The sequence below is a fragment of the Balearica regulorum genome, chromosome 27 (assembly GCF_011004875.1).
Source record: "Balearica regulorum gibbericeps isolate bBalReg1 chromosome 27, bBalReg1.pri, whole genome shotgun sequence".
Taxonomy (NCBI): domain Eukaryota; kingdom Metazoa; phylum Chordata; class Aves; order Gruiformes; family Gruidae; genus Balearica; species Balearica regulorum.
This window is the reverse complement of record NC_046210.1, coordinates 3,748,615-3,767,401: the sequence shown is the minus strand read 5'-3', so window position 1 is coordinate 3,767,401 and position 18,787 is coordinate 3,748,615. Positions and strand designations below refer to the sequence as shown.

The window sequence follows — 18,787 nt, the reverse complement described above, 5'->3', positions numbered from 1 at the left end:
AAGCCTCGCCTGTGCCTCTCTGCAAAATGGGGGCAATGTCTGGCCTGGGGGGGGCAACGCTTCCCCGGCTGTCCCCACCAGAGCTGGAGGGATGCCCAGGCCAGACGTCCCCATTGCCCTCCTCCCTGCGGGGCACAGCAGCCCTCCGAGCCGGGGGCCCGACTCTGCCACCCTGCCTGCAGCACCGGGTGCTCCCGCAGGCAGGGCTCGCTGCCAGCACCCGCCGGGCACCACGGCTCTCCTTCGGCAAGGGCCCGCGCCCGAGCAGGCAGCCCGGTGCCATCTGCCTGTGCTGACCCACTGGCTTCCACTCTGGGAAGCGCTGCTCGCTGCCGGAGTTAATTGGCGGTGCTAATTAGCACATTATTAAAACACCCCTCCCCCTGCTTCATGCAGAGTATGGCGCTGCCAGGCGCGATGCTCGCCACGTTTGCCGTGCCCCTGCCCGGAGAGCAGAGACCTGTTGCAGAGCCGGGCAGCGTGGGCAGGCGGCTCGTCCCGCTGCCAGTGACACCGGTGACAGGCAGGGGCCAGCCCGGCTGCGGCACGGGGCTGGCGGCTGTACGGCGGCGCCGGGTGCCGGCGGTAGCCCCGTGCGTGCAGCTCCCCAGATGGGAAGCGAGCAGAGAAGGGCAGGGTGTTATTAAAATGTGTTGAGTTGTAATAATCTAAGGGGGTGGTATTAACACATGGGAGGAAGCTATTTTAGAAACAGAAATGCTAAGGCGAGGGGCTGGCTCGGGCAGCGCCGCACCTCTTGGTTCCCACGGCGGGCTGGGGAGGAGACCCCCCAGGCTCCTGCCCCACTCACCCCCATCTTTTGCCCCCCCCCCCCAGGTTGTCTACTACACAGAGATGCACAAGATCTTCGGGGACCTTACTGCACAGATCGACCGGCCTGGCTTGAGCGATGAGCAGCGGGAACGGGAGAACGATGCCAAGCTGAGCGAGCTGCGGGCTTTGTCCATCGTGGCCGATGACTGAGCAGATGCCGGTGATGGGGAAGGGGCTGGGGATGGTACCCCCCTCCCACAGCCGGGCTGCTCCCCATCTCCTCCCTCCTGGGGATGGACTCAGGGGCTTTAGCTGCTGGCTGCTCCCTTTGCCCTGTGGCTCTGCCCTCCTGCCAGGACAAGGTATTACCTGGGGCCAGGGTGGGGGGCACAGCAGGGCTCCCCTCTCCAGCCAGGCAGTTCCCATAGGCAGCGTCTGGATCGTCTCTGCACCCCCGCAGCCAGGCTTCGCCTTAAATAGGGGTTGGCAGCGGAGCAGGGAAGCGAGCCGTCCCGCTCAGCTGAAAACAGGAGGCAGGCTGGGTGCTGCCAGGCATTCCCAGGCCCCGAGGCTGCACCATCACAGCGCTGCGTGCTGGCCCAGCACACCTCAGCACTCCCTGCATCCACCCCAGGTCTGGATCAGGCCCAGGCTCCTTCCCTTTCTGGCAGGAGGACGGTGCCACTCCTGCTGGGCCGTCCTTTTTGTGCCTTAGGAGCCTAGTAGCGCCCCCGGGGAGGGTAAAATCATTCAAACTCCATTTTTTGAGGCCTCCAGAGAGGGTGATGAAAGGGCTGCACGTCCCACCCAGAACATCAAGCAGTGGCGCAGTCTGGTTCTGCCCCGGTTCAAGCAGGAACGGTACAAAGTGGGTGCAGGGAGGCGCACACCTGCACGGCCGTGGGTGCCCACCGAGGGGTACGGGGGAGCCCAGACTCAAGGGGAGAGGGGCCGAGAAAACCGGGGGTATGGGGATGCAAAAGGGAAACGCAGCCCAGGCGGGAGCAACCCCAGGAGGGAAAACCTGGCCGGGGCGGGGGGGAAGCCACAGGCAGAGCCGGCTGTGGGCACCCCGCAGTGCCTGGCAGGGGACAGGGGCTCTGCTGCTCCTCTCCAATAAAGTTTTTGGCAGCGCAGCGCCGGGGTGTGTGTCCAGCGCCGGGCTGCTGCCGCCCTCTGCCGCCGCCTGCCAGCCACTGCCGCCACGCAGGGACGCTCCCCCCGTGGGCCGGGGCTGCCACGGCCCCCCAGGACCTCCGGCTGCAGCGCAACACTAGGGGAGGTGCAATTTTAGGAAGGGTGTTAGGGGACTGGAGGGAGAGGGGCAAAGAGAGATTAAACAGCACTAAAGAGACACAGGAAGGAAACGGCTTCGGCAAAGCACGAGAAAGACAATGTTACAGTCGGATACAGTGAATTCCATCCTGAGCTGGTGTCTTTCAGCACATGGAGAGGCTGCAGGAGCCCTCCCTGCTGCTGCCCGTGTCCCGGGATGAGCCGCTGCTGCGCAGGACAAGGGGTTGGAAAGCAATTACAGGGCTGGCACGGGGTGGAGCTGGTGACTGCAGCGAAGAGACGCGCTACGGGCACAGCAGCATCCAGAGACAACTCCGAGCTGCCGGGCAGCCTGCGGCACAGCGAGCACCACCCCCGCATTTGGGTCCCTCCGTCCTAAACAAGCCCGTGTGTGCCCCACTTGTGCGTCCAGCTCCGAGCACCAACACGGTCTGTGGCCCGTCTCCGATACATGCATGGCTGCAAGATTTCCTACAAAAAAGGTTTCCGTTAAACACAGACAACCAGTCAGAGCAAACCCTGCACATCCCTAAGGCTGCCCTGGCTCTGCATACCCAGGGTAGGAGCCAGCTCAAGCCCATCAGGAACAGCTGGCAGGGACCCTGCTGCCATCCACAACCCCGCTGCGTGACGTTTGGGGACTTCACTGTCTCCAGGTGGAGATCCGGTGGATGCTGGTTCCTCGTCTAAGCAGTCATTAGTCTAGAAGAGAGGAGAGGGGGTGACTGGCAGCTCGCAAAGATGGCACCCCACGTCCCAGCACCTTGGCTCACCCAGCTTGATCTCCATGTGTGGATTTTGCTCTCCAGGTGGAGCCAGCTGCTCTGCTTTCTCCAGAAAAAAAAAAACCCAAAATGCTGGGAGACCTGGGCTGGGGCAGGAGGCAGCGGCGGGAGGTTTCCTGGAACAAGAACAACTTGTTGCCCATCGCACAATCTCCAACAGCACAGGCTCCACCACAGCCCCCCCAGCATCCCTACGCCTACTGAAGGGCTCCTCTTCCCAGAGTGCCTAGGATGAGCAGGATTGAACCAGGGACGCTGGGCTCCCCCCTGGCTACCTACCTACGTCTGCTCAGCCTCCTCCTCCGCTGTTTCGGCAGCCCTTTCTGGCTCCAGGTTCCTGGTCTCCGGCAGCTCTTCCTCCTCCGGCAAGGCCAGGAGCGCCTTGTAAGGTTCGTAGCCAAAACCCTGCATCAGCATCTCCTGGAAGAGTTCAGCCACCATCACAGCCACTTTGGGGAGGGAGAGGGGTACAGGTGACCTGTGCCTGCCCCGTGCCAAGCCTGCCTCACAGCAGAGCTTCTCCTGCACTCCAGGAGGGTGTGGAGGGAGATGTCGGAGCAGGCAGCCTGCCTGTCCTGCCTGGCCAGGCAGGGATGGGCCATGAGGGCTGGTTCCCAGGGGCTTCAGGCTCCAGCAGTAGCTCGGTGGTGCCTGCGGCAGCCCCGTACTGCTTGGGGGCCTCCATCTCCTGCCAAAACCCACCCTGTTCAGGTGGGAGTGGGAAGAGATGGTGCTGGGAGCTGTCACCCAGAGCAGGACCTCACCATCACCAAAACACAGCCCTTTCCAAGCACCCACAGAAATGAAACTGCCTTTTGGGACTGTGAAGACAGGAGTGGAAGGGATCGGAGCCGTGACGGATCACGGAAAGGCTGGTGACTGTCCCCAGCAAGGCCATTTGCATGGACACGGAACGAGGCCCCAGCCCAAGAGCATCCCCTGCCCAGCCCGCACCCCAATCCCGTACAGCCGCTGCTGGGACCCAGCCAAGCCTCCTCCCCCAGCACGGAGAACTTCATCTCCCCTCAGCTGTTCCTTCCCAACCGCATCACATGCCGGGCCAGGTTTAAGCAAAATAAAATCAGTTGCCACGGTTACCCGGAGCGGGGATGCTATATATAACTGCCACACGAGGAGCCGAGCCCATGCGAGGGCCACGCTCTTCCATGGGCAACGCGTGGGGAGCCGAGCCCAGGCAGACTCCACGCCGGCTCCCGAGCGGGCAAAGGTCCGTGGCAGCCCCGAAGGGGGGTCTGCAGTGCCCTGGGTGGGCAGCGGCCACGTCCTGCCTCTTGGCCGGCTGCTCCGTGGCCCAGAGGTGCTGCGCTCCTCGCTGCCTCCTGGATTAAACCCCACCTGGGCTCTCCTAAATCCACCCCTGTGGCTTTGTCCGCATCGCTGTCACCCCATGCAGGGCTGCCAGCCCTCCCCTGCCACCTGATGCCCAGCAACCTGCCTCTCCTCCGTCCAGCGTATCCACCCATCCTTACACCCTGCGGTCCCAGAGCTGCTCAAAGCCCAGCTCCTGCTCTGTGCTGTCAGCTCCTCCTGCCGTCCCTGCACTCGAGAGAGGGATTTCACCCAATGGAAACTTAACCCGAGGATTCCCAGCGGTGCAAACTCTGCTCTTGTCTGGAAAACTGCTCCTGAACAGCAGCCCTTTGCCAGGGCTGGGTCTGCACGCTGGCAGGGACACACGCTGCATGCTCTCTGCGCTGGGCTGGGGAGGACGACTCCATCTTGCACAGTAAAAAGTGGATAATTACGGGTTTCTCGCAGCACCCACAAGATCCCAGCATTAATAGGGAGAGCTTGCAGAAAGGGAAAAGTAACTCTGCAGTGAGGTGCTCCCAATTTCTGAAGCACTACTGAGTGAAGTATGTCAGCACTCAGACCTCCAAAAAGCAGAGGGAGGCCATGCCACCTTCAGAGATGCCCAAGCTGGTGGCACTCACCGCTTCATGCGGCCGCTCAGGTCCAGCCCAGCCTGTGCCACACGAATCACCGTGCGCACCAGGACCGTGGGGTCAGTGTCAGGATGGGGCCATCCCGTGATGGGGACTGTTCCCCACCGATGGGCACAGCTTCATCCTCTTTCCTCCCCAGCAGGAACTAGGCAGAGACAGGCAGTGAGCCTGGCTGCATCGCAGCATCCCAGGTGTCCCCCTTCCTCCCCAAAGCCCCTGTCCCCCTTGGGGACAAATGGAGATGATGGCATACCACCAAACCGGAGGGCTTTCCCCCACGCCTGGGTGAATTAGCCCTCACTGGGACTGCCCAGTCCAGCGCACGCCTGGGTCCACACCTCAGTTTGCTTTGTCGGGTGTTCAGGAGTCCATTTGCTCACTGGAGTCGTCGATAGAGAACAAACCTGGTGAGGCACCCCACCCCCAGATCGTTGGAGCATCGGGGCCATTGCCTCATAAGCCCCTGCACCGAGAGCAGTCCTCCCTTCCTCCTCACCTGAAAGCAGAATCAGCATCATCCAGAGCGGCCTCAGCATCCTCCTCGGGGTCAGCCCCTGGGATGTGGCTGGGGTGCTGCCAGCGAGGGGGCAGGTGGGGAGGGGAGGGGGCCAGCCGGCGCAGGCAGAGCTGGTAGAACCCGCGGGGCAGCCAGATGCTGCCGTAGCATCTCCCCGGCATCCCAGAAGGGGCTGGAGGCAGAGAACTGCCCCGAGGGCAACGGGGCTCGCTCTGAGTGGGCTCACTCGCCAGTGGTCCCCACGCACGTGGTCCTGGGCACACAGAGCTGGCTGCCCTGAGACTTAGAGAAACCAGAGAGATCCTCTCTGACCACAAGTATCCCCCCCACCCCCCCAAAAATCACTGCCTGGCCAGAGCACCCAGCAGGGAAGGGCCCCGTGTCTTAAGGTCTGGCCCAGGTGAGCGTTCAGCGCTCCGGAGGGCACAGGCAGCGCAGGGCAGCAGGGGAGGGGGCTGCCCAGATGCCCACCCCACAGAGGGAACACACATCCCCATCCTTACCATCTGCCCCTGTCCTTGCCCCGGGCATCTCAGCTGAGCGGACAGGGGTGATGGGAAGAGGTTCACTGCTGGGGAGGGGGGCAACAAGGATCCTAAGACCCCATGGCACCACCCAGGAGTGAGTCTGCTCCAGAAAACCTAAAACACCTGCAGCACCCCCTCATCACGCTGTGCTCACAGCCAGCCTTCCCCGGGGTCACGACAGAGACCCCCGTACCACCCTCGGTGCCCAGATCCGTCCCCCGCATTAAGGACGAGCACTCACCTTTCCGGGGAAGGAGCGGCGGGATGCGGTAAGGTGGAACGGGTGCTGGGCTCCAGGGATGCCCTGCTGCTGCCCAGGGGTGGCACGGGCGGGAGCCGTGCCGGGGTCTCGGGAGAGGCTGCAGGATGGGATACGCGGCTGGGAAGGAAAAAACCCAAGTCACGGTAGGAAATCGCCAGGATAGAGGGGAGATGGAGAGTATAACGGGGGTACCTGGTCAGAGAGAGCCCAGGGCTGCAGGCAGCTTTCACCAGCATCTTCCCCACCTGCGGTACCCGGCCCTTCGCCGCACAGACCCGACAAGACGATGAGGGGCTCCATCAGCACCAAAACACCGCGGCGGAGCATCCCCCCCTCCCCGGCCCCTCCTCACCTGAGCTGGAAGAAGAAGAACTCCTCCACCCCCCCAGGCACTCCGGCAGGCTGGTGACCACCTTTCTCCCCCCCACCCGCGATGCATCCCCTCCCCGGCGGGGACACCCCACCCCCCCCACCCCCCCCCCCCCAGCGCCACCTCCCCACCCACCCGCGGCAGCAGCTCGGGGGGCAGCGGGGGGCTCAGCAGGGAGGTTTTGGGGGGGGAGGGACAAGATTTACACCCCCCACACACACCCCCCCACCCCCCCCGCACCAGGATGCCCCGGAGCTGACCGAGGAGGGGGCTCGGGGGAGGACCCGGGGTGGGGGCGGCAGCCGCTTGAACCGGGCCGTGGGACCGGGGCCGGGCAGATAAAAGGGGCGGAAAAACCGTCGGAAGTGATGTAGCCGTGACGCGTCCTCGCGTGACGTCACGCCGGGTTGAGAAGAGTGACGCCACCGCGCAACAGTACATCACGTCGCAACGAGCCGCCTCTTTGGCAGTGAAAAGGCTTTATTGGGGGGAAAAAATGGGGGGGGTGCCGGGCCGGGGACCGGCCCCGGGTGGGCGTGACGTCATACTGTGGCATGTGATGCAATAGGTGCAGCGCAGTTCCTCCATCCAGGGGCAGCAGCAGGACCGGGACCCCCCCCGGCCCTACCTGCACCGGCCGCCCCGCAGCGAGCGGCGGGTCAGGCGGGTGAGCAGCACCTTCATCCGGCCCCAGCGCCCGTCCTGCCGGGGAGACGCGGCCGTCAGCGAGGGGGGACCTGGGGGACCTGCGGGACCCCCACCTGCCTCCCCCCGCCACCCCCCGGCCCTTACCTTGTCCGGTGTTGGGACACCCGCCCGGGTCTCGGAGGGGTCCAGCAGGCTGGGGGAGCTGGCTGAGTGCCCCCACATCCTCTGGCACGGCCCGGGGTCAGGCGCTGCATGGAGGGGGGGGTGGGAACAAAGCCGGTGTGGGGGTCTGGCCGGGCACGGCCCCACCATCCCCACATCCCACCCCACTCACCTGGTGCCTGGCTGTCTGAGCAGGAGCGTGGCCGGAACCGCTCGCCCCTCCACAATGCCAGATCCTGCCCCGGAGCCTCCTGGGTGGGCTGTGGGTGAGAAGAGGCAGGGTGTAAGCTGGGACCCCCCAGAATCACCACCCCCTCCGTGCACCCCACATCCTCCCGGCCCTCACCATGGTGTCGGGGCAGGTACGTCGGGCGTCCGCCGCCTGCTGCCGGAGGAGCCGGTTGTCCTGCTGCAGCCGGGCCAGGCGCTCCAGCATCTGGCAGACGTGCTCCAGGTACCGCAGCCCCTGCCCCGGCACGGGCAGCACCGCCTCTGGCACAGCCTGCGGGCGAGCGAAGGCTCAGGGGCTGCTGGGGGGCCAAGCCCCCCCCGCCCCGCTCCGAGCTGCAGCCACCCCATCCCTGGCACACACCGCTCCCTCGGGGTCCTCCACGCTGGGCTCCTCCGGCTCCCGGGGGTCCCACGCTGGCTCTGCCCGCAGGTCGGCCGTGCTGGCACTGCGCCGGCCGAGCTGTCGCGGGCAGCACCCGGGTGCCCGCTGCCTCCTGCTGCGCTGCACTGCCTGCACCAGCTTCTTGCTGGACGAGCGGCTGCGGGGTGGCCGGGGGGGCTCGGTGCCTGGCTCCTCTCCGGGGGGGGTCTTCTCCGGTGGGAAGCCATCGAGGGAGAAGCTGCTCTCCGAGCCCAGGGTGGTGGAGGGCGAGTGCTCGTTGCTGGCCATCTCCACCCCGGAGTCCTCTGACTCCGACTTGAGGAGCTGCCCACTCACGGGAGGGCTGCCGGGGCAGAGGGGTGGCTGGGGGGGGGGGACCCAGGAACTCATACCCCCCGGGGGCTGCCGCGGGCTCTCCTGCAGCCGGCGGTAGACGCTGGCGGAGGTGCGCACCACGCAGCTCTCCACCGTCTCCCAGGGACCATCTGCGGGGCGAGGGAGGCCGGGTGGTGTCAGATGGGGGGGTCCCCGGGCAGAGACGGGGCCGGGTGCTCCCAGCCCCCGCACACCCGGGCGTGGGCCCGCCACCCCTCCCAACCCCCCCAGCCACCCCGCGGCAGCTCCAGCCATGCCCGCGGCTGCTCTCCCCGCCACCGTGCAGCGTTACGGCCCCCCCTTGCCCGAGGACCCCTCTGCAGAGGGTCCCCACAGTCCTGCCCAGTGTCGGGGATGCTCGTACGATGGCGGCGTGTTGTTGCTGCTCCCCAGAAACACCCCCGTGCCCAGCCCCATCCTCCCTCCCCGTGCTGCTGAGCTGCCTGGGCAGCACCCGTGGTCCTCGACCCGGACGGGGCTGCACGAGCAGCCGCTCTCGCCGCACCCCGCTCTGGCTCGGTGCCGGCCAGCCCAGCACACAGCAGGGCCAAGGGGTCCATCCTCCCCCCGCCGCGGGATGACTCCAGGGACCACCAGCTCCTCACACTTGTCCCTGCAGAGTGGGGGCATCGCTGGCTGGGATGTGGCCGCCATCACCCTGCAGCTCAGGGTGGGATCGCAGCGTGGCGGTGGGGGGTCTCGGCCCTCCTTGCGCAAGCACTCCCCTCCCTTCCCAGCCCCGCCATGGCAGAGGGCTCGGGGAGGTGGGGAGCGAAGCTTTGGCACCCTCCCGGCACTCGACTCGCGATGCAGAGCTGCCCGACCCCCCGATAAGCCCCTGCTCGGAGGCTCACGCCCCCCCCCACGCACTCACAGCAGCTGAACCTCCTCTTCCAGATGGTGCGGGAGCCACCCCACATCGCCGAGAGCCAGAGCCGACTGCCGGGCGCGCGTCCCGGCGCTCCCTTTTATAGCCACCCCAGCCGGCGACGGGCCCTGTATCCAGAGGCACCTCATTACAGGACTGGTTCCCAACTGGTTCCTTTCAGGATTTGGGATCGGCGATACTGGCTGGGCCGGTGGTTAAGGGCTCCCTTCCCACCCCAACCAGGAAGGCAAGAGGTTTATTTGGGCACCGGCAGGCTCCCGGCAGACAGCCGGGTGCCGGATGAATCCCACCGCTTTGGGGAAAGCCTGCTCAGGGCCGAATCCAGCGGCCAGGGATGCCCGGTGCTCCCAAATTCCTGCCCCCACGCAGCCACACCGCTTCAGCCGGGGGCTGGAGCCACTCACCACGCATCCCTCCTGGGCTGGCGAGGCCGGTACCCACACGGCACAGGAGCCGGTACCGGGAGGTCACGGGCACCCGGCAGACAATCCCGCTGTTCAGCGGCCGTATGAATCCCAGCAATGCCGTGGGGCGGCCCCTCCGCCCCGGCACAGCCGGCTGCCAGCAGCCCCGCTCCCACACACCGAATTTCCACGGGTTGCTGGGGCTGCGCAGGACGGCCCCACACACCGAGGGGCTGCTTTCCTCCCGGCCACGGTGCTTCCCCCGCCACCATGGGGGCTTCAGCCTGGCTCAGAGCCCTGCCAGGGTGGGGGGCACAGGGGGTCCCCATCACCAGGAGAGTTCAGAACTCCCCTGTGGGAGCTGCTGCCGTGTGCTGGGGGTTCCCCTCGAGTCCTGGTACCTCCCAGGCTCTGCTGCTGGAGGGGGGTCCCAGCATGGCCTAACCTGGGAGCGCACAGAGATGGGCTGTGGGTTACTGGACCCCCACACCGCATGTGGGCACCTGGTGGGCTCGATGCCAGCGCAGGCTGAGGCCAGCCAGCCCAAACACACACTCAAAGGCAAAGCCTGGTTTGAAGTCCCAGCACAGCCAGCACCCTGGGCCCCTCCCAGCAGGGGGGGGGGGCCCAAACTAGGGGTCCAGGGACCCCCAGAAACCCCCTTCAGCACAGACACCCCAAATCAGGGATCCCTGAGGATCCCTTCCAGCACAAACTTCACAGGCTGAGGACCCCAGGTGACCCCAAATCCAGCCCAGACCCCGGGGGCGGAGGGGGGCTGCGTGGGGGTCCCCAACTCACCGCGGCCGCAGAGCGGCTCCACGCTGAAGGCTCCGCGGCGGCGCAGCATCCCCGGGCAGGGGCGGGGGGCACCGGGCCGAGCAGGGGGGGCACCGGGCCGAGCAGGGGGGGCACCGGGCCGAGCGGAGGGGGGGCACCGGGCCGAGCGGAGGGGGGGCACCGGGCCGAGCGGGGCACAGCGGGAGCCGGGCAGGACGGAGGGGGTGGCCGCCTGCTCCTCCACCGCTTTATGGGGCAGGGCTGCGGGGCGGGGCGGGGGGGGCGGGGGGCCGCCCCCTGCCCGGGCAGCACCTTTGCCCCCCGCCCCCGTGCTGTGCTACCCCGGGGGGGCTCACGCCCTCCGGTTCCTCCCCGAGGCAGAAGCGTTTTTCCCTCTTTTTCCCCTGCGCCGAGGCCGTGCGCAGGCTGCCGGGCTGGCAGCGAGGGCAGGAGAGACCGGCAGGACCGTGCCCATCCCTCCCTCCCTCCCTCCCTGCCTGGGGATGCTCAGTTAAAGCTGTCCTGTGCATCGAGCACTGCAGGCCTGGGGCTGGCAGGGGGCTGAGCCTGCCCGCCCCCCTGCCTGCACAGCACCCGGCAGGGACCCCTGGCAGAGGGACCCCCCCCCCCGGCAGAGGGACCCCCCCTGGCAGAGGGACCCCCCCCGGCAGAGGGACCCCCCCTGGCAGAGGGACCCCCCCCCGGCAGAGGGACCCCCCCCCCGGCAGAGGGACCCCTCCCCCTGGCAGAGGGACCCCCCTCGGCAGAGGGACCCCCCCCCGGCAGAGGGACCCCTCCCCCTGGCAGAGGGACCCCCCTCGGCAGAGGGACCCCCCCCCTGGCAGAGGGACCCCTCCCCCTGGCAGAGGGACCCCTCCCCCCGGCAGAGGGACCCCCCTCGGCAGAGGGACCCCCCCCCCCCGGCAGAGGGACCCCCCCCGGCAGAGGGACCCCCCCCGGCCGGTGCACGGGCAGACCCACGCGTGTCCGGCAGCGAAGGGCTGATCCCTCCTGGGGGGCTGCGGGAATTTGGTACCTCGATGGCGAGAGCTCGGCTGAGCCCGGGGACACGTGGGGGGGCTGCAGTGCACCCCAAGAGGAGAGCGGGCAGTGGGGCAGGGGAGCCAGCTGGGGACGTGGGGAGCCGTGGGACGTGGGAAGGGGCTGGTCATCACCCGGGCTCAGCAGGGAGCTGCCGATAACAGCAAAGCCCCGATAACAGCAAAGCCCATCTCCGTGCAAACAGGCACGGAGGGTGGAGAGCAGCGATAAGAGCCCACCTGGGCCTCTGCAGGACAAAGGGCCAACAGCCCGCAATAAAGCCCCGACACCCCCCAGGGACGACCGGAGCAGGGAGGGGACAGTCCGGCCCCGCGGGGAGCCCTGACCTTCCCGGGAGCAGCCCAAGGCCAGCCGGCACCCAGCCCTGTGCATCACCCGAGCACCGGACCCGTGGAGCCTGTGCCAAGCCCTGGGCCCACCCCTGGGGTGGGGGGTTTGCTCCCAGCTCCCCACCGCTGCTACGGGCGCAGGCAGGAGGGCTGAGGGGGTCCTTGCCTGCACCCTGGGGCTGGGGGGAAGCCCGTGGTCCCAGCCCTGGGAGGTCGCAGGCTGCCTGCCCCCTGCCCCGACAGACCAGACACGGGAGTGGAGCAAGTATATATTATATTTATATAGAGATCTGGTTTAATATCTCGGAGAAGCCCTTTGCAGTCAGTGTACAAAGCAGTGCCAGCCTCCTCTCTGGTACCTAAGTGCTCAAGCGTCCCTGTGCCCCCCCCCCCCCATGTCCCCGCTGTGTCCCCAGGCGTGTGCAGCTGCTGCAGCCCAGGCTGAGAACCGACCCAGCTCCTCACACGCACACCGACGCAGCACGGGCGAAGGCCGGCAGCTGCAGCGCGTTACCCCCCCCCCACGGCCATCCGCAACCTGGTGATGCCCTCAGCCCCCCGCACCGCAGACCCCGATCCTACCAAAGCAGCGGGGCTCGCAGGGCATCCCAGGGGGATGGGGTACACAGTGAGACAGGGGGGACACGGTGGGATGCAGGCAGTGAGCTCCACTCCACGCTCTGCCTTGGGCTCAGGAGTGGGGAGAAACGGGGGGAGCAGCAGGCCCCCCCGGGGCACCCTGGTAGCGCAGGCGGGCGTGCTTCTCGCAATAGAGCTCGTCGCCCACCCAGAAGTGACCCCGCATCTTCAGGTTGAGGCCGCAGTCGGCGCAGGCGTAGCAGGACGGGTGCCGGTAACGGCCGTCCTGGATCCTCACTGCCTGTGTCCTGGGGGAGACGGGGAGAGGGGGCATCAGCGGGGCACCCTGTGTCCACCCTGTGTGTCCCCCCCCCCCAGGATCAGCCCTGGTTTGGCCCTGCTGGGAGCGATAGCAGGGACAGATCCTGCTCAGGGAGCCCCCCCAGCCCCACTCACGCGATGGTGCTGCCGCACTTCTCGCAGACGTGCAGCTTCTGGACGCCGGCCACGGGCTTGCGGGCGCTGGGCGAGAGCCGGCTTGGGAAGGGGGCTGCAGGGCCAGCTGCGAGGAGACGAGACCATCAGGGTCCTGCCACCCCCTCGGCTGGACCCCCCCAGAGCCCCCCGTACCCCCCTCACCTCCACCCTCATCCTCCAGAGCCTCCTGGAGCAGACGGAAGGTGCTGGACTGCCGTGGGGCCGCCCGCAGCTCCCGGTTCTCCTGCAGCATCTTGTAGACCTCCGAATCCTCCTCCAAGCGCCGCATGGCCGGTTCCGAGCCCACGCTGCGGGACGGCACCCCGGGGGGGAGATGGTGGGGCGGGGGGGGGGGATTCCCGGCACCCGGACGCCTGGGTCCGCCAGGCTGCACCCCGCCGCCCGCCACCTGCTCCCTCCACCCTGGGGACCTGCCCCAGCCTGCCCGGCCCTCCCACGCCCCTACCTACCTCTTAACTCTTTGCACGGGCTCCCTCGGCACGGCAGCACCCAGCGTGCACCCTGGGGTGCGGAGCCGCCACGCTGGGATGGGTGCATGGGGCTGGGGGCTCCCCCGTCTCCGTGTGTCCCCCCTGCACAGCCCCAAGCTTGCTCCGTACCTGTTGCACGGGCTGGGAGAGGGCGAAGAGCGGCGCCACTCTCTGCACGTCTCCCAGGGGCTTGGGGGGGCCCCGAGACCCGGTGAGGGTGGGCGGGGGGGTGGAGGCAGGACGGACCCCGGGGAGCTGTTCTGCTGACTCAGGCTTCCTCGCTCCTGGCAGGGGGAGAGAAGTGCTGGGTGCCCTGGGGGGGTGCAGCAGGCAGGGGCTGGCAGGGGGGTGCTGCAGCAGCCCCCCAGCAAGCCCGGGGGTGAGCGTGGCATCTCCTGGGCAGAGCACCGGGAAGGGTGCCTGCAGACCCCCACCTCCTCCTGGGCACCCCAGGGACACCTGGACCTGGCCCAGGGGCTTTTTCCAAGGCCCGGTCCTCAGAGGGATGGGGGCTCCGCTCTGCTCCCCAGGAAGGATGCAGGGATGCTCCACGGCTCGGCATGGGGCAGCTGCTTCTCCTCCCCTCCCGGGCTGGGGCCAGCGGGACCCCAGGGGTCCGGGGGCAGCACCCCCGCCGCTCCCCACGCCGTAACCCTACGCCTGAGCCCGTCCCCTCCCCGGCATCTGCTCCTGCTTAGCGGCTCTGGCGAGGCAGGAAAGGCGAAACCCCGGCTAAGTGGAAGCCGATGTTCCCGGGAGCAGCCGCCACGCAGATGCAAACCCCGGCAGGAGCCCAGGGACGGGGACAAGAAGCTCCTGCCCGGACCCTGCCGAGAGGGCGAGGGGCAGTGCCGGGGCTCTGCGGGGTCACGAGCAGGCGAGGGATGAGCTAAAATTAGGCACGGGAAGAGCCGAGCACCTTGGCCTCGTCCCCACCAGCCAACCCGCCCTGGGATGCGGCGAAAAGCACGGTCAAGGGCAGCCCTTCCCCTCGCCGCCCCTTTGGGCAGGGGGTTTTTGGGCACGGTACGCTGCACAGCCCCAGCCCCGCGGCGGGGGGGGATCTCTGGGGCAGGGAGGGACCCTCCGGGGCCGGCACCAAAGCAAATAAAGGGCTGGGGAGGAAGGAGGGAGCCAGCGGCTGGAGGAGCCAAGGGGCGGCTGGGGCCACGGCCAAAGGCAGCTGGGAAGGGCTGTGCTCAGGGCCACCGCGCTTCCCGATTTGGGCTTGAAAAACAAGAAAAAAGAAAGAGGGGAGGGAGGAGAGGAGGGAGACGCCAACCTCGGAGCCAGCGGCTGCCCCGCGGGGTGCAGCAGCCGCCCAAAACCGCGACGGGGAGGGACGGGGCGGCCGCGGGCGTCCCAGGACCAGTCTGGGCAGCGGGGGAGGCATCCCGGCCCCCGGGCATCCCGGCCCCGCTCCTCGGGCATCCCACCATGGCAGGGGCCAGCGGGTGCTGCCGGGGGTGCGTTGGGCCGTGGGTCCCAGCCTTGCCGACGCCCCAGCCCCCCAGGCTCACGGGAGTGGGGCCGGGCCTCCCCAAACTGGTTTGGCTTCCCCAGGCTGGTGCCGTTGCCAAGAGGCGCCGGGTAGGAGCGAGCAAAATCATCCCCGGCCAGGTGTGCCGGTGCCCGCGGGGTCCGGCGGTGCCTGCCGGTGTGGCGGGGAGCTGGCCGGCGGCACCGGTGGCGCGGCAGACGCAGTCCCCGAGGCAGAGCGGGGCTGGGCGATAATGCGGCAATGGGGCTGCAAAGGGGGGTGGTTTGGGGGTACAAAGGGGGGTGGTTTGGGGGTACAAAAGGGGGTGGTTTGGGGCTGCAAAGGGTGACAGGCTGGGGCTGCAAAGGGTGAAGGTGCACGGATGGTCCCCCCAGCACGGCCCCCCACAGCCCCCCCGGCTCCCTGCTCACCTGGCGGAGGCTGGGACGAGCGAATTCCTCCTCCAGAAGCTGCGAGCTGTGGGGGGAGAGGACAGAGCCATCAGCAGGGTCCCTGGCCCTGCCCGGCCCCCTGCCCACCCCCTGCCAGCCCCCCCCTCAGCCGGGTCTGGCCGTACCTGCTGCTGCCGGGCGTGGGGCTGAGGGATGCGGGGCTGGAGTAGGAGGCTCTCAGGGCGCCCTGGCTCTCCTCCTGCACCTGCAGCACATCCTGGGGAGGGGAGGGAGATGCCAGCAGCTGAAATCAGCCCTGAGTGGGGTCCGGGGCGTGCAGGGGCTGCCCAGGGCTCACCTGGAAGTGTGTGGCCAGCCTCTCCAGTGAGGTGTCCCCGTTGGTGTGGCTGGGACTTGGCATCGGGGACCTGGGGATCAAGGGAGAGTGGGGGATCCTTCATCTGCCCCAGGAGCGTGCAGACCCTGTGCGCCCGTGGCATGGCAGCTCCCCAGGGAGCTGGCGAGAAGCAGCAGCCCCAGGCCCCCAACTGGGACCGGTCGGCCAGGTAACGGCTGCCAGGGCTGCCCGGCCTCATTACCGCCTGACTTTTTAATTACAGAGCCGGGACAGGCTCCCACGGGGATGGCACAGCCCCAAGAGTTGCTGGAGGGGAAAAACAACCCATGCACACATGGTTGGGGACCCCAGCCTGCGTGGGGAAACTGAGGCACAGCATGGGGACCTCGCTTTGCAGGGGCTGGGGACCCAGGCGTCCGGGCTGCCGTCCCCGCTGTCGCAGCACCCACCTCTCCACCTGCAGCTGGAGCTGCCCGGGGCTCTGCTTGATCTTATTCTGCGCCTCCACATTGAGCATCTCGGCCGCGCTCTCCCCATTGATGGCGATGATGACGTCCCCCAGCCGGAGGTCGCCCGCAGCCGCCTTCCCACGCTCCATCACCTCCACAGAGAAAGGGACACGGGGACATCCCTGGTGTTATCTCGGAGGCGCTGGGGGCAGCGAGCCCCCCGCCAGCCACTCCTGGGCCCCGCCATGCTGGAGGGAAGCAGCCTTTAATTGCAGCATCCCCACGTGCAGCCCTCGTGCATCACTGGGGCTGAGGTCCCAGTGCCCGGTCGGGTGCAGCCAGCTTCTCGGCGGTCCCAGAATCCCACCCCACCGGAGTGCTCCCACCCATCGGGGTCCCCACAGCTCTGCCAAAACAATGCCAGCCCCTTTGCCAGCGTGTTCACCGGGGAGGGGGGGCCGAGGCCACGGCAACAACAGCCAGAAACTCGGCACAGCCCTGACCAGCCCAGAGGCGGCACGAGCCCCCACCCGCCGTGGGACCGTTCCCATGGAGCAGGATCCCTCAAGGACAGTAACAGGGTCTGCTCCCCGGAGCAGCCTGGCACCCCTCCCTGGGGCAAGGGGGCATGAGTGGGGGGCTCCTACCTTGGACACGGTGATGGGTTTCCCAAAGTCTCTTCCTCCGGTGATGCGGAAGCCCCAAGGGGCCGGGCCGGCCAGGGTCACGGTCACCGGCATGGCAGCGGGCGGCTCTGGGCGGGCAGGGAGCCGCGGCGTCAGGAAACCCAGGAGTGCCACGAGGACGAGGCAGAGGAGAGCCCTCTCCCCCTCCGCGAGGCACAGCCCAGCAGACCACCCACTGGAGACCTCCCCCCGTCCCCGCTGCACCCTACCGGTCCCCAGTCCCGCACCCCGAGGGTCCCAAGCACGGGGCCGATGGAGATCGGCAGCGCCTTCCTTCCGGGGAGGGGACCCACGTCCCCGTGCTGTCGCAGGGTGCCGGCAGCCACCGCCGCTTCCTCTTGCCTCTTGCTAACACGGCCAAGGCCGGCGGCTTCCTCCCCGGTCGAGCCCCCCCCCGGGGACGAGGGGGTCCCGGGCACCCGCTGCCGGCTGCGGTGGTGCTGCCGGTGGGCCGGGGCAGGCGAGGTCACCCCGCCAGCCCCGGGGCCTTGTGCGAGGCAGGAAATCGGTGCCGCCTTGGCAGCGAGGCCGGCGGCTCGTGGCACGGCACGGCACGGCAGGGCCAAGCCAGCGGGGTTTGGAGAGGAGGATGCAGCTGCGAGGGCAGCCAGCGGCCGGCGAGGGAAGGATCCTGCTGCTCACCGCGGCGGGGTCCGGACACGCAGCAGGGCTGCAAGCGCCACCACCTCGAGTCCTTTGCCCCGCAGCAAACCCACGCTGGGAAAGGATGCTGAGGATCCCCCGGGGATAGCAGGGGGTCCCCATGGCACCCCAGTGAGCGCAGCAGCCTTTTCCCTTCGATGGGATCCGTGGGAATGGGCAGCCTCTTCCCCTAAATGTCAGGTCTGGCATCCCAGCTCCCTGCCCGGCTGCCCCCCACCAGCCCCGTCCCGTCCCGTCCCGCCGCAGCCGGCAGCCAGCAGCCCAGCCGGGCCCGACCCCGCCGGCACAGCCCCGGGGTGGCCGCGGGAGCCGGGCACCCCATCCGCAACCGCTGGGGAAGGCATTTTAAAAATCCCAAGCACACAAAGAGGGGCTTGAGAGGCTGCCCGGAAGAATTTCCTGGGCTGGGCTTCACAGCGCGGGAGGAAACCCCAAACCCCCTCCCCACGCCTGGCCCCGCTCAGCATCCCTGGGCAGTGAGGTCTGCTGCCCCGGGGACCCCAACACCTGCCTGGGCATGACCCCCGGATCCCCCAAAAGTCCTGCACCCCTCCTCCAGGCCTTGCACCCCACCTCGGTCCCCTGCACCCCTCTTCCAGCCCCTGCAGCCCCCCTCCATCTCCTGCACCCCACCTCTGTCCCCTGCACCCCCCCCCCTCCATCCCCTGCACCCCACCTCGGTCCCCTGCACCCCCCCCTCCATCCCCTGCACCCCACCTCGGTCCCCTGCTCGGTCCAGGCTCCGTGCCCCGGCGCACAGCGATGCTTTTGTGGCCGTGGCGGCTGGCGGTGCCGCCTGGCACCCTGCGAGGCGTGACGACGGGTGACAGGCGATGCCGGGGGACACGGGGGACACGGGGGACACGGGGACACACCTACGGGGCAGGCTGTCCGCACCCCCCCTCCCCCCTTCCCCTGCCCGGGGGAACAACACCCCGGGCACCCCCGGGCACCGGGACCCCCGAAAGCTGCATCCCCGAGGGACGAGCATCCCCCGACAGCCTGCAGCATCCCGGGGCCAGCGCCCCCCGCGCCCCCCCGCTCCAGCCCACCCGCAGCCCCCCCCCCCCGGGCGCACTCACCGCCGGGCGGCCGAGCCGGGCGGCCCCGTGGGGCGGCGGAGCCGAGCGCGGCCCCGGCGCCGCCCCCTCGGAAGGGGCCGGCGGAGCCCAACGGGGCCGGGCCGGGCCGGGCGGAGGCTCCGCAGCGCCGTCTGCGGGTACGGCCGCCCCGACGGGGCGCACGGCGCTCGGCCTGGCCCGGCACGGCACGGCACGGCCCGGCTCGGTGAGGCGGGATGCCCCGGGGCACACGGGCCAGGAGATGCCCTGGGAGGCTGCCCGTGGGCCGTGGGAGGATGCCCCGCGGCCCCACGCAGCATCGCCGCCCCTCGGGGCATCACCGCCCCGTGCAGCGTCGCTGTCCTGCGCGCCGTCACGCCCTGCGCAGCGT

The 18,787-nt window shown here is 68.6% G+C and overlaps 3 protein-coding genes and 1 long non-coding RNA gene across 10 annotated transcripts in view; 1 reads left to right on the top strand and 3 right to left on the bottom strand.

Moving 5' to 3' along the window:
- The window catches only part of BIN3 (bridging integrator 3), a 42,577-nt gene extending 38,625 nt beyond the window's left edge, over positions 1-3,952 (top strand). For both annotated transcript variants that reach the window (XM_075736693.1, XM_075736694.1), the window contains exon 9: positions 838-3,952. In XM_075736693.1, coding sequence (XP_075592808.1) covers positions 838-984 — 147 coding nt within the window. In that variant the 3' untranslated portion in view covers positions 985-3,952. The remainder of the gene's footprint in view (positions 1-837) is intronic.
- On the bottom strand, positions 2,146-6,446 carry LOC142598347 (uncharacterized). 4 transcript variants are annotated; one of them, XR_012832607.1, is made up of 6 exons: positions 6,108-6,446; positions 5,319-5,910; positions 4,811-5,201; positions 3,135-3,275; positions 2,844-2,971; positions 2,146-2,772 (listed from the first exon to the last, which is right to left on the bottom strand). It is a non-coding gene; the product is annotated as an uncharacterized LOC142598347 (long non-coding RNA). The 4 variants fall into 4 exon arrangements; XR_012832606.1 differs by having other exon boundaries at positions 2,146-2,971; positions 4,811-5,226; XR_012832605.1 differs by having other exon boundaries at positions 2,146-2,971.
- Positions 6,447-6,858: 412 nt separating this feature from the next.
- On the bottom strand, positions 6,859-8,551 carry C27H8orf58 (chromosome 27 C8orf58 homolog). The gene is made up of 5 exons (XM_075736431.1): positions 7,901-8,551; positions 7,655-7,810; positions 7,481-7,568; positions 7,291-7,394; positions 6,859-7,200 (listed from the first exon to the last, which is right to left on the bottom strand). The coding sequence occupies exons 1-5, from the start codon at positions 8,549-8,551 to the stop codon at positions 7,123-7,125; spliced, it is 1,077 nt and encodes a 358-aa protein (XP_075592546.1). The 3' UTR covers positions 6,859-7,122.
- Positions 8,552-12,017: 3,466 nt separating this feature from the next.
- On the bottom strand, positions 12,018-18,482 carry PDLIM2 (PDZ and LIM domain 2). 3 transcript variants are annotated; one of them, XM_075736690.1, is made up of 10 exons: positions 18,418-18,482; positions 16,634-16,740; positions 15,987-16,138; positions 15,538-15,607; positions 15,365-15,456; positions 15,219-15,264; positions 13,437-13,591; positions 12,979-13,124; positions 12,796-12,901; positions 12,018-12,647 (listed from the first exon to the last, which is right to left on the bottom strand). In XM_075736690.1, exons 2-10 carry the CDS (start codon positions 16,724-16,726, stop codon positions 12,452-12,454), a joined length of 1,056 nt encoding a protein of 351 aa, XP_075592805.1. In that variant the 5' UTR covers positions 16,727-16,740; positions 18,418-18,482; the 3' UTR covers positions 12,018-12,451. The 3 variants fall into 3 exon arrangements, with proteins under 3 accessions (XP_075592805.1, XP_075592807.1, XP_075592806.1); XM_075736692.1 differs by lacking the exon at positions 18,418-18,482 and adding an exon at positions 18,053-18,189; XM_075736691.1 differs by lacking the exon at positions 18,418-18,482 and adding an exon at positions 16,882-17,467.
- Positions 18,483-18,787: the final 305 nt, after the last annotated feature.

Excerpts from the sequence above, each read along its gene's own strand:
- C27H8orf58 (XM_075736431.1), bottom strand. The coding sequence starts at position 8,551 with ATGGCTGGAGCTGCCGCGGGGTGGCTGGGGGGGTTGGGAGGGGTGGCG. Across the intron at positions 7,811-7,900 it reads TGGAGGACCCCGAGGGAGCG|GCTGTGCCAGAGGCGGTGCT; the intron begins GTGTGTGCCAGG and ends GCTCGCCCGCAG. Across the intron at positions 7,569-7,654 it reads GTACCTGCCCCGACACCATG|CCCACCCAGGAGGCTCCGGG; the intron begins GTGAGGGCCGGG and ends TCTCACCCACAG.
- PDLIM2 (XM_075736690.1), bottom strand. The coding sequence starts at position 16,726 with ATGCCGGTGACCGTGACCCTGGCCGGCCCGGCCCCTTGGGGCTTCCGC. Across the intron at positions 15,457-15,537 it reads GGCTGGCCACACACTTCCAG|GATGTGCTGCAGGTGCAGGA; the intron begins GTGAGCCCTGGG and ends TCCCCTCCCCAG. Across the intron at positions 13,125-13,436 it reads TCTCCCAGCCCGTGCAACAG|CGTGGGCTCGGAACCGGCCA; the intron begins GTACGGAGCAAG and ends GCCGTCCCGCAG.